The sequence below is a fragment of the Pezoporus wallicus genome, unplaced genomic scaffold (genome assembly GCF_028554395.1).
Source record: "Pezoporus wallicus isolate ANWC-B61680 ecotype Strahan unplaced genomic scaffold, APGP_CSIRO_Pwel_v1 contig_7461, whole genome shotgun sequence".
NCBI lineage: Eukaryota > Metazoa > Chordata > Aves > Psittaciformes > Psittacidae > Pezoporus > Pezoporus wallicus.
The window spans coordinates 34984-48327 of NW_026637976.1; the positions used below are offsets into that span (position 1 = coordinate 34984).

The 13344-nt window shown below is 45.9% G+C and overlaps 1 protein-coding gene across 4 annotated transcripts in view; it reads left to right on the top strand.

Moving 5' to 3' along the window:
- The window catches only part of UVRAG (UV radiation resistance associated), an 89388-nt gene that overhangs the window by 34935 nt on the left and 41109 nt on the right, over positions 1-13344 (top strand). For all 4 annotated transcript variants that reach the window (XR_008972068.1, XM_057408502.1, XM_057408501.1 and 1 more), the window contains 6 exons: positions 1343-1448; positions 3017-3143; positions 4578-4662; positions 5115-5202; positions 5739-5799; positions 7782-7947. Coding sequence is in view for 3 of the 4 variants with exons in the window: in XM_057408502.1 (XP_057264485.1) it covers positions 1343-1448; positions 3017-3143; positions 4578-4662; positions 5115-5202; positions 5739-5799; positions 7782-7947 (633 nt within the window). In the remaining variant the exon portion in view is untranslated. The remainder of the gene's footprint in view (positions 1-1342; positions 1449-3016; positions 3144-4577; positions 4663-5114; positions 5203-5738; positions 5800-7781; positions 7948-13344) is intronic.

Here is a 13344-nt window from a genome sequence, read left to right on the forward strand (position 1 = left end):
CCCAATCCATGACTCTATGAATGTTACTAACACTGTTTGTTCCCTGTTGCCCTTGTATCATCTCTTTGCTGTGTATTAGCTTGCTGAGCCGCTGTCCTCATACTGAATGAACCAAGATGTAATGTGTGCCATTAAGTTGGTATGCTGAGGGGAGATGCTGTGAGAAGTAGTAGTGCTTTGTGGTTACTCATATTTGAAGCATGTAGCCTGATTAGGCTGCATACATACCATTAAAAACCATTAGCCAAAACCTTTGAATAATAATCCTTATAAATCTGGAAGAGATTAAAGAGTGTAGAAGGAAGGAGCTGTGTATCCTCTTCTGTGCGCTCTCGTGCTTTGGTCCTTGGCTCACAGCAAATGTGTGACCTTACTTTAATAGAATTAAGCATTCCCATGAAGAGGGGTTAATTTTGAGTGAATGGTGATGGTCACTGAAACAACCTTGGCCTTTGCATTGCATCAGCCTGGCAAAGCACTGATACCATGTGGTAGGATACCTGTTTGGGGTTTTGCTGTTCTCATTAGACCTTAGTTATGTTCTTATCCCAGCAGCAAGGTTGTCTGAAGAGGATCCTTATAAAAGGAGAAGCCATTAATAGTGAAAACTGTGACTGGGAGGAGTAAGCCTGGGTGTACATGCCTTAAAAGACATTGTCTGCAGACCAACTCTCATTTTATTTAGTGAATACATTAATTTCTGCTCCATATTAATGCCTTTAATGCCTCTCTTAGACTGTGTTTTGCCACTGCTTTCCTCTGCCTGGTTTCTTTTTCCTCATAAGGCAAACAGTCTGTTTCCTTTTCACCCTAAAGTCAGGGTTAGATCAGAAACAGTCCTCATCTTTCACTCTTCAAGCATAGTTCAACTCAGAAAACCACATTTCTGTTGCAGAAGGGTCCATAGGATATAGGGAGATACTAAAGGCTATTTTGCACTCTTGGCCTGGGCAGCTCTGTGTTATCTAAAGGATATTTGCACTTTTTAAAGCTGGGCTATATAACAGTGCCCATGGTAACTGTTGTGTCTTGATGTTAACAGTGTTAGAACTTGATTACAGAGATTTCATGTCATGATTATCTGCTCTGTCACCTACAGCTTTGCTTATCAGCTTCTATTGTATTTAACAAATGAAAAGGAGATTTGGTGGTTGATCGTATTTAGGCACTTGCTGGTTTGCTTTGGCTACTCCTTCATGTGATGATTCCTCCTCTAATGCTTCATTTCTAACTGGAAGCTGACATTGCATTCACGTTACTGCTGCTGGGTTTAAGGCAGCTGATGCATTCATCATGTGTTGGGGAACCTGTACTTCAGCCCTATCTTCTCTTTTCCTCACAGGCTTCACAGAGCCCAGTGTGCAATTAAACAGACTCAGGTAACTGTTCAGAAAATAGGAAGGGAGATTGAAGAGAAGCTGAGATGTACATCTACAAGCAATGAACTGGTGAGTTTGGGTGTTTAAAACCTTATTCTACGGGCTTGCTCTAGCATCTGGCTGGTGTTTTGACCATAAGCTTGTTTTTCTTCACACTTGACAGTCTATCTTTAAACCTGTCGTTTCAAATGGGAACTCCTCAGAGAAGCAGAATGGAATGGATTTGAGATTTGTGTCTGTTAATAAACTGTTTATCCTATTTCTACCTTTATTTTCTATAACTGCTTTGAAACTGTAAAAGCCTAAATACAGCACAGCGCACAGGAGAGGTTGATCAGGAGAACCAAACTTGGAATGATTTAGATAAATCTTGACAGGAACCTGTGGTGGATTTAGAGGGAGGTGAGTCTATTGCCAGTATCTTCTTGCACCCTGCTCCCTTTGGGTGAACGCAGTTCCTGCAGAAGCTGTCACTCAAGTGACACATTCATTTTAAGCAGGAATTGTATTAGATCTCACAATAGCTTTTGACAGTTTGTTTTGCCTGTTCTCTTCCCCTCTCCAAAAGCATGCATTGGCATGAGTTCCTGCTTTCTGCCCACAAAGGTTGAGCTCAGGTGCAAGCAGTGAGGTGATGGAACAAGAGGGGCTCAAAGTGAATGTGTGCAGTTCTGGTGTCCTTAGCATAAAACAGACATGGTGCTGTTGGAACAAGTACAGAGGAGGCCACAAGGATGGGCAGGGACTGGAGCAGCTCCTGTATGGAGACAGGCTGAGAGAGTTGGGGCTGTTGAGCCTGGAGAAGAGAAGCTGTGTGGAGACCTCAGAGCAGCTTCCAGTGTCTGAAGGGGGCTACAAGGATGCTGGGGGGGGACTCTTCATTAGGGACTGGACTGATAGGACAAGGGGTGATGGGTTCAAACTGACATAGGGGAAGTTTAGATTGGATCTAAGGAAGAAGTTCTTTACTGTGAAGGTGGTGAGGCACTGGAATGGGTTGCCCAGGGAAGTTGTGAATGCTCCATCCCTGGCAGTGTTCAAGGCCAGGTTGGACAGAGCCTTGGGTGACATAGTCTGGTGTGAGGTGTCCCTGGCCATGGCAGAGGGTTGGAACTGAATGATCTCAAGGTCCTTTACAGCCCAAACCATTCTATGATTCTATGACTTCATTATATTTGTCCTGACATGAGGCTGGTGCCTTGTCCAGGAACAGGCAAACATGGGATGTGAAGTTACTTTATTGCTGTGAGGTAGATTCTGGGCTGGAGCTAGATGATCTTTAAGGTCCCTTCTGTGGCCCTGCTGCCACACTGGTGCTGATAGAGGCCAGGATGCTGTTGACTTCTTGGCTGCCTGGGTGCAAACTCTTGTTCAGGTCCATTAATCAGGACCCCTAGGTCCTTTTCCATGAGCAGCTTTCCACAATCAGAGCAGAGGAGATGCATCCCAGAGGAGGACACAGCTGAGTTTCTCTCCTTCCAAAGCAGCAAAATGCTTAAGGCCTGTGGTAATCTATGAACTCTGGCAGACACTTGTCTTGTCTTATTTTTTCCCTTCTCTCCTATCACCCCTTTTATGGAACTGTTTGTGTGCAGAAAAGCTGCTTTATTGTTTAAAATGTGCTTTTCTTCCAACAGAAAAAGGAGAGTGAATGTTTACAGCTGAAGATCCTGGTGCTACGCAATGAACTGGAGAGGCAGAAGAAGGCCCTTGGTCAAGAAGTATCCTTATTGCATAAGGAAAAAAGTACTTTGCATGACAGAGGTAAGTGTAAAACTGCTGCTATTGCAGGTATCCATAATCCACTGATCAGAAGAGTAGCAGCCTTGCTGATGGTCACGGTCACCAACATGAAGGTGCTGTTTTAGGTTGTTTTTTTTACCTGGCTCTAACTTACTTCTGTTTATCTGAAGTTTGCAGCCAGATCCAGGCTCTTCACCATCTGTGTTATAATGAATCCTGGACAGGAGATTCTGTTCTGCTTCTGAAGAGCTTCTTACCATGACACATCTCTAAAGCAATATTGCAGCAGTGCTTAATTAAATTGTAATGGGAAAATCAGAAGACCTGCACTGTTAACACAGTAAACAGCACCGTGATGCAGGCACATTATCATGTCATAAGGGATGTTATCATACCTGTGATTAGGATCCCATTCTAAGTGTTAGAAGACAAATATCCCTCTTAATAGCTTATAATGTAAGTGAAAGGTGACGTGCTCAGTTGTCTTGGTGTTTCCTTTTACTGGGGAAGTGTCCTGTAGTGGTAAAATCTGTGTCAGTGTCTCTTTGGAGCTCACCAGAGACCAAGCTACAGGGATGTTTGATCTTCTTCCAGGGCTTTTAAAACTTAACTGAGTCTACAGTAATTAATCACTACTAAAAATGAGAGGGGGTTGTCATTTACTTCTTCCTCTGAAGAAAGATGGAGAGGGGCTTTTTACAAGGGCCTATAGACTTGTTGGAGTGAGGCCAGAGGAGGCTATGAAGGTGCTGTGGGGGCTGGAGCAGCTCTGCTCTGGAGCCAGGCTGAGAGAGCTGGGCTGGGTGAGCCTGGAGAAGAGAAGGCTCCTGAAGGGGAGACCTGAGAGCAGCTCCAGTGCCTAAAGGGGCTGCAGGAAAGCTGGAGAGGGGCTTGGGACAAGGGCCTGTAGGGCCAGGCCAAGGGGAATGGCTTGAACCTGCCCGAGGGGAGACTGAGCTGAGCTCTTAGGCAGAAGCTCTTCCCTGTGAGGGTGCTGAGGCGCTGGCACAGGGTGCCCAGAGAAGCTGTGGCTGCCCCATCCCTGGCAGTGTTCAAGGCCAGGTTGGACACAGGGGCTTGGAGCAAGCTGCTCCAGTGGAAGGTGTCCCTGCCTATGGCAGGGGTTGGAACTGGAGGAGCTTTAAGGTCCCTTCCAACCCAAACCAGTCTAGGATCCTACGTATTTCTCCACTACTGTGGACATGAGGGGAGCAGGTGTCAAAGAAGAATGAAGTTATATTGGGTGTCTTTGGCTGGTGAATGGTGTGTAATGCATGGAGAAGTGTTCCTCCTCGACTGCCATTCCCTTGTTGGCAGCATCACATGGAAAACAGGCATCTAAAAGTACGTGGAGGGTTATTGCCAACATTTGTGTCAGTATCTACATTTATAATACTTCAGATAGCCAAGAAAATATTTGATACTATTTTTTTTTCCCTGATTCCTCATGTTTAGGAAATACATTTGAGAGTGAATACCAGAAACTTCAAGAGCATAATGAATCCCTGCATGAATTAAGAAAGGAATGCACTGCCAAGAGGTAACAGGACCGATGCCTTTTCTGCTCTTGGAAAGGAAATACAAGATTGAGAGCAGGCCATTTGGCTCCTGGCACCAAATTCTTCCCAATGTCACCCCAAAACCTCTGTTCAGACATATCTGCTATGATTTGTAGGTATCTAAACTGACAATTGAGAGTGGCAAGTCTAGAAGAGAAGAAAACGGATGCTTGGTTGCATGTGTAGACTATGTAAAGAGTTTTAGGTCGAGCTTTAGGAATTAGTTGACATAGGCAAAATATGCTTATATGAGGTACAAGTGAAAATGCAAAGTTACCTTCGTGTTCTCTATTTTTATTGGGGTGGAATTGCCTTGCTTTTTTGGGAGAGGGGAGGTGGCGCTTGGGAAGATGCAGAGGGAATATGATGGTTTGATACCTTTACTTAAAGCTTTTTGTAGGAACTAATGGGTTTGGGATCTCTTTCCCCAAAGAGAACTGTTTCTGAAGACACATGCCCAGCAGGCTATTCGATGCAAACAACTGCTGTCAGAGCTCTCCTACATCTACCCTATTGATCTGGTATGGTTTTGACATTCTGCTTGATGGGAAATGAACCTCCTATTTATCACACTGTGAGCAAATACCACATTTTATTCATGATGAAACTTGCACTTCACTCATGCTGGTCTTTCCCAGCTTTACCTTGGATTTGGTCCCTGGATTGGAACTTACGGGAGGAGGACTTGTGCCAGCATCTCTCAAATAGTCTCCACTACAAGAGCAGAATAGCTGTATTTTAATGGATGCTTTCCATTCTGTTTACCATGATATAAAGTAACCCTGACAGTAAACTAGCTGAACTGTAATGGAGTGCACATAAACAGATGTCAAAGTAGAGCTCCAAAACCTTTATATAATGAAGCTCTCCCTTTTTCTATGTAGCATTTATTTCCATATTAGTAAAACATGGACTAAAATACAAACTCACTCCGAGTTTAGTTGAATATTTAGTTTCTTCTGTCAAAAAATGCTTTGTTGTGATGGTTTTTTTTGTGCAGGTTTCTGTGTTCTGGGTGTTCCTTTTCCATTCTCATTGTTGGTTTTTAACCTTGCAGAATGATCAGAAGGATTACTTTGTTTGTGGAGTCAAGCTTCCTAATTCTGAAGACTTTCAAGGTAGCTGCATGTTCTTAATTCAGTTGTTACAGTTGATGCTGCTGCTGAACTTCATGGAATTAAGTAAAGTGATAGGAATGGCTTATGATGCAGATACCTGGCTGAAAAGGGACTAGAAGTAAACTTATGCATCATTTATTCCTAATTCCTAGTACAAAGGGGGTTACTGTTGATGCTTAGAAAAGTACCTCAGTGTTCCAAGTCTCAACACTGGGACACTGGAGCAGGTTACCCAGGGAGGCTCCAGAGTTTCCATCTGGAGTCTCCATCCTTGAGGATGCTCAGAACCCAATGGGGTCATGCACAGCCTGCTGTAGCTGATCCTACACTGAGCAGGGTGGTAGGACTATGCAGTTTCCAGAGGTGCTTTCCAAATGGAGGGATGCTGGATAATGCTTGTCTGATCTAAAATTCCATTGTGGCTACTCGCAGTCCATAAACCTGGATTGGGACATCGTGCATGAATCCCCATTCAGTTTGCTGTAGCTGCTGGTGAGCTTACCAAATACATACCTTGCATAAGGAAGACTTTAAAGCTGGAGTATGTGGAGTATTTTAGAAGTCAGCTTCTAGTTTAACTGTCTGTACTCTTCCTGTTGCAGAAGCAAATCTGTAATATACCTTTCTGAGTAACAGTTGTACAGGTGACTGCATGAGGGTGCTGAGGCACTGGCACAGGGTGCCCAGAGAAGTTGTGGCTGCCCCATCCCTGGCAGTGCTCAAGGCCAGGTTGGACACAGGGGCTTGGAGCAAGCTGCTCTAGTGGAAGGCTTTTGGAGCAACCTATTGCAGGGTGGTGGAACTGGATGATCTTAAGGTCCTTTTCAACCCAAGCCATCCTATGGTTCTAAGTTAGGCTCTCAGAGCTCAGTATGATTTCATAGTTGTGGCTGAACATCACTGTAAGCTTCTTGGAGAGTCCTCTGTACAGCTGATTTCACAGGACTCCCTTGTGCCTTAGAAAGGGTGATTCTCACATTGTTTGTATTGGTATGTTCACTTATAAAGAACTAAAATAGAGCAAATAGAAAGGAAAAGCCCTCAGAGGCTGAAGGCTGTAACTTGAATTGCCAGACCCATGCTATTCCCCCTCAGGTGAAACTTCAAGGTTGCAACCTTAAATGTCCAATTGAAAATGATACTTTAAACCAATGGGTTAATCTAAGTTCTTGCAGTTATTGGCAGAGAATAGATTTCATACCCTGGGGTCGGTGTCTCTCCAACTGATCTCACTAATGAATGGAGTTTGGAGGAATGCAGCTTTCCCTGACCCTGGTCATACATGTCAGCTCCACCTCAGACATGCATAAAGCTTGAGGCTTCAGTTTTGTCTTGGGGATTTTGTTTTGCTTTTCCCATTTCTTCTCCACCCTCCCCTACTCAGCAAGTGTTGAAGAGTCATATTTAGCTTTGAAAAGTGGAATATTGGAAGGAGAACAAGTTATCCCCCATTTTGTATTGCTCTTTAATGGAAGAGGCAAATGCAGTGAAGTGCAAGCAACTGTAAAACAGCCTAAATTTCAGTCTTGAATCTCTTCTTCAGTTATAACTTCTGACAGCTTCATTATTGTATTGTTCTCTGAGCAATAATAATACCTGAAGGGGCCTACAAGGATGCTGGAGAGGGGCTCTTCATCAGGGACTGTGGTGATAGGACAAGGGGTGATGGGTTCAAACTGAAACAGGGGAAGTTCAGGTTGGAGATAAGGCAGAAGCTCTTCCCTGTGAGGGTGCTGAGGCGCTGGCACAGGGTGCCCAGAGAAGCTGTGGCTGCCCCATCCCTGGCAGTGTTCAAGGCCAGGTTGGACGGAACTGTGGGTGACATTGTCTAGGGTGAGGTGTCCCTGCCCATGGCAAGGGGTTGGAACTGTAGGATCTTAAGGTCCTTTCCAACCCAAACCGTTCTATGACGGACTTGCACTCAGCCTACACTCGGATTCAGTTGATTTATTTTAATAATGGAATCCTTTTGTTCTTGACAGCAAAAGATGATGGAAGCATTGCTGTTGCCCTGGGCTACACTGCACACTTGGTGTCAATGATATCGTACTTCTTACAAGTGCCACTCAGGTATCCAATAATCCACAAGGGCTCCCGGTCTACGATAAAGGACAACATCAATGACAAACTGACGGAGAAAGAGCGAGAGTAAGTGTGTTATAAATATGCTTATGTCCTTTATCAGAATGATAAAACCCCCTTGAACAGTTCTGGGTAGTGTGAAAGGACACAGAGTTTCAAGTTATTACTGGGGCTGTTCAGCCTGGAGAGGAGAAGCTGCATGGAGACCTCGGAGCAGCTTCCAGTGTCTGAAGGGGGCTGCAAGGATACAGAGAGGGACTCTTCATCAGGGTCTGGAGTGATAGCACAAGGGGTGATGGGTTCAAATTGAAACAGGGGAAGTTCAGGTTAGATATAAGGAAGAAGTTCTTTACTGTGAGGGTGGTGACGCACCAGCACAGGAGAAGCTGTGGCTGCCCCATCTCTGGCAGTGTTCAAGGCCAGGTTGGACACAGGGGCTTGGAGTAAGCTGCTCTAGTGGCAGGGAGTTGGAACTGGGTAAGCTTAAAGGTCCTTTCCAAACCAAACCAGTCTGGGACTCTGTGATCTAAAACCTAGTAAAATTAATACTTTGTTTTAACACAGAGGATTTTAATCAACTGAAAAAGAGCGGTGTAAGCTGTTCCCTACTACAAATCAACTTAATTCTCAATGAGGAGTGTTTAACTTGTTCTGTAGTCATTGTCTTTCAACATGTAGCTATGCTATTGTTATTGTTATGCTACTAGGAAACAGGGTCCTGCTGTCCTTAAATTCACTCTCCACATCCTTTCTCCTGTGTTTTGGCACTTTGCCTCTTTCCCTCTGTCTTTGCACCTGTGTGCTCTAATGTGAAAGTAGCTGCAATTGTTGGTTAAGCTTTACTTTAAAGCCTGAAACCACAGAATTCAAAGGAACTCACTGCTGACCATCTGTCAAGGCCAGGTCTCATCCTGTCTGTGTGGATGGTGACAGGGTCAGGAACTTTGTTATTCCATAGGAAAGGTTTGAAAAAGTAGGAAAGGAAATGGCTGAGGGGAAATGGATTTTTGGAAAGGAGCTGTGTGTGACACAGAACCCCTCTTCTCTTTGGAAATATGCAAAAAGGAGCTGTGTGTGACACAGAACCCCTCTTCTCTTTGGAAATAAGCAATCAAAGTATTACATTAATTCCTAATGGTCCAAATCAAGTTGGAAGGGTCTTATTGTGCACAGTTGACAGGATTGGGATGCTTGGAAGTGTCTGATTTCTCTTTGAAGCTTAGTGACCATTGACAAGCAGACCCTTGAGTTGAACTCACTGAGGTCTTCCTGTTCTGACACAATAGGACTATAGAATGATGTCTTACAAATGAATTCTGATACCATTTTAAGAACTTGTCCAAACACTTCCTGGGCAACTTACCATGAATCTGGTTTGCTTCAGTGTAGTTCTCTTTGCATATGACCAAACTCTTTCCTGTTCTTAGACCATTTCTGTCTCTGCTCTCGTGAGACCTCACTGGGAGCATTGTGTGCAGTTCTGGTGTTCTCAACATAAAGAGGACATGGAACTGTTGGAACAAGTCCAGAGGAGGCCACGAGGATGATCAGGGGCTGGAGCAGCTCCTGTATGGAGCCAGGCTGAGAAAGTTGGGGCTGTTGAGCCTGGAGAAGAGAAGCTGCATGGAGACCTCAGGGCAGCTTCTAGTGTCTGAAGGGGGGCTATAGGGATGCTGGGGAGGGACTCTTCATCAGGGACTGCAGTGATAGGACAAGGGGTGATGGGTTAAAACTGAAACAGGGGAAGTTTAGATTGGATCTAAGGAAGAAGTTCTTTACTGTGAGGGTGGTGAGGCACTGGAATGGGTTGCCCAGGGAGGTTGTGAATGCTCCATCCCTGGCAGTGTTCAAGGCCAGGTTGGACAGAACTGTGGGTGACATGGTCCAGGGTGAGGTGTCCCTGCCCGTGGCAGGAGGGTTGGAGCTTGATGATCTTAAGGTCCTTTCCAACCCTAACTATTCTATGATTCTATCTGGAAAACAGATTTCAGAGGAGTGGAGCTGCCTGTGTGTGGGTGTAGGAAAGATTAAACCAATTTCCTGTTGTCTGAGACAGATTGGAAGGTTTAGTCCTTCAGGCCGTAGCCTCCCAACCCCTCCTCACTTAATGTTTCATTTCACGGTAGGTTTCTGCAAAGGAGAAAGTTTTTAGCTAAGTCTCTGAATCCCTTTGGGGCCATTTCCTTGTGTTCTGCAACACTTTAGTCAGGATTAGCTCCTGCTGAGATCTTCTGTTCCCGGCTTTTGGAGAGTCAGTCCCCCCATCTCTCAAAGGACTTGGCTAGCTATAGAAAACCTCCAAAGGCTTAACTTGCACTTTTCATTCCAGACTAATAGCTCATGTTTCTCACCTGCTCCTGAGCTGAATTGAACACAGCAATTAACAGCTATTAGTAAACGTCTTCCTTTCAGTCACCTGCCATTTAGCAGCTTTTCAAACTCCAGCCTCAACTGTTGAGTAACTGTAGTGAGGTTTTCTCTCTGCTGCATGATGTTGTGTTGTAGTCAAACTGATTATTGACTGGGTTAAACGTTTTTCTTGGCTTTATACTTCTTTTGGACTCCAGGGTTGCCCTGAGATCCATATTAAGAGCTTCTGAGTGCTTTGGGGGCCTCATAGCAGCCTTCCAGTATCTGAAGGGGGCTTATAAGGATGCTGGTGAGGGACTCTTCATTAGGGACTGGAGTGATAGGACAAGGGGTGATGGGTTCAAACTGAAACAGGGGAAGTTTAGGTTGGATCTAAGGAAGAAGTTCTTTCCTGTGAGGGTGCTGAGGCACTGGAATGGGTTGCCCAGGGAGGTTGTGAATGCTCCATCCCTGGCAGTGCTCAAAGCCAGGTTGGACAGAGCCTTGGGTGACCTGGTCTAGTGTGAGGTGTCCCTGCCCATGGCAGGAGGGGTTGGACCTGGATGATCTTAAGGTCCTTTCCAACCCTAACTATTCTATGGTTCTAAAAAGACATACATTGGAGGAATAACTGATCTCTTTACTAGAGAGAATTCCATAAGTACACGTGTTTGTTTCTACTGTTATACTGTATAAATGTCTTGCTTCACTGTAAGGTTTCTTTACCAGTTTTTTCAAGCCCTTGTTATAAGCTGGTTAAACATTCTGAGAGCTTTCACAACATAAGTTACTTTATCTGCTTCACACCTGTATTCTTGGATGCTCCAGGTCATTTCAGTGTCAAAGTTCTTGTAGGAGTATTATGTTTGTCTGCTGCAGTTACTGTTAGACCAGACCTGAAGAGTGTACAAATGAAGCAGGAGGCTCTGGTGAGAACTTAAGCACTTGTCACATGAGTGCAGGTAGAATGAGGCGTAGAATACCTGCTGGTAGCATACAATATATGGTCAGCTTTGTAACTGCAGAGATAGTGGTGTTTATAATCTATTCAATAACTGTTCCCTTCCTGTATTCCATAAAATAGCTCTGGTGCTATTACAAGGCTGTTTCTCTCATAAATCTACTTTTGTGACTTTCTGAACCACCAAATTAAGGCAGGAACATGCTTTTTACTAAATATCTCATTAATGCACTTTTTCAGTGATCCTCTTCCACATTTCCAGAGTGTATCAAATATGTAGGAAGGAAAGAGTATTACTGCTCAGAAGTTCTGGAGCCAAGATTTCAAAGCATATGAGTGTGCCCTTGGTATGTTTGAGGTGATACAGAGCTGGGTGGGAGTGTTGATGTGCTGGAGGATAGGAAAGCTCTGCAGAGGGATCTGGACAGGTTGGAACTGTGGGACAAAGCCAATCATATGAGGTTCCACAGAGCTCAGTGCTGGGTCCTGCACTTGTGTCACAGCAACCCCATGAAACACTCCAGGCTTGAGGAATTGTGGCTGGAAACTGCTCATGGAAAAGGCCCTGGGGGTGCTGATGGATGGAGCTGAACATGAGCAGCTTGTGCCCAGGGAGCCCCCAGCATCCTGGCCTGGATCAGCACCAGTGCGGCAGCAGGGCCAGGGCAGGGATTGTGCCCCTGCACTGGGCACTGGTGAGGCTGCACCTTGGATCCTGTGTTCAGCTCTGGGCCCCTCACTCCAAGAGGGACATAGAGGTGCTGGAGCATGGCAGTCAGGTGAAGTTCCTGATGACTGGAAAAAGGGAAATATAACCCCCATTTTCCAGAAGGGGAAAATGGATGACCCGGGGAATTACAGAGCAGTCAGTCTCACCTCTGTGCCTGGCCAAAATCCTGGAGCAGATTCTCCTGGAAGGCATGCTAAGGCACATGGAAATCAACAAGGTGCTTGGTGACAGCCAGCATGGCTTCACTGAGGGGAAATCCTGCCTGACCAATTTGGTGGCCTTCTATGATGGGGCTACAGAACTGATGGACAGGGGTAGAGCAGTTGATGGCATCTACCTGGACTTGTGCAAAGCGTTTGACACTGTCCCACATGACATCCTTGTCTCTAAATTGGAGAGACATCAATTTGATGGATGGAGCACTCGGTGGATAAAGAACTGGCTGGATGGCCGCACACAAACAGTTGTGGTCAATGGCTCAATGTCCTGCTGGGGACCAGTAACGAGTGGTGTCCCTCAGGGATCGGGGTTGGGACCGGTCTTGTTCAACATCTTCGTCGCTGCCACGGACAGTGGGATTGAGTGTGCCCTCAGCAAGTTTGCCGATGACACCGAGCTGTGTGGTTCGGTTGATACCCTGGAGGGAAGGAATGCCATCCAGAGGGACCTTGACACGCTTGTGAGGTGGGCTGATGCCAACCTCATGGAGTTTAACCATGCCAAGTGCAAGGTCCTACACCTGGGTGGGAGCAATCCCAGGCACAGCTACAGGTTGGGCAGAGAAGAGATTCAGAGCAGCCCTGTGGAGAAGGACTTGGGGGTGTTGGTTGATGAGAAAATGAACATGAGGCGGCTTCAGTGTGCGCTTGCAGCCCAGAAAGCAACCGTATCCTGGGCCGCATCAAAAGGAGCATGACCAACAGGGCGAAGGAGGTGATCCTGCCCCTCTGCTCTGCTCTTGTGAGACCTCACCTGCAGCACTGTGTGCAGTTCTGGTGTCCTCAACATAAGAAGGACATGGGACTGTTGGAACAGGACCAGAGGAGGCCACGAGGATGCTCAGTGATTGGAGCACCTCCTGTATGGAGCCAGGCTGAGAAAGTTGGGGCTGTTGAGGCTGGAGAAGAGAAGCTGCGTGGAGACCTCAGAGCAGCTTCCAGTGTCTGAAGGGGGCCTATAAGGATGCTGGGGAGGGACTCTTCATCAGGGACTGGAGTGATAGGACAAGGGGTGATGGGTTAAAACTTAACCAGGGGAACTTCAGATTGGATCTAAGGAGGAAATTCTTTCCCGTTAGGGTGCTGAGGCACTGGGATGGGTTGCCCAGGGAGGTTGTGAATGCTCCATCCCTGGCAGTGTTCAAGGCCAGGTTGGACAGAGCCTTGGGTGCCATGGTTTAGTGTGAGGTGTCCCTGCCCATGGC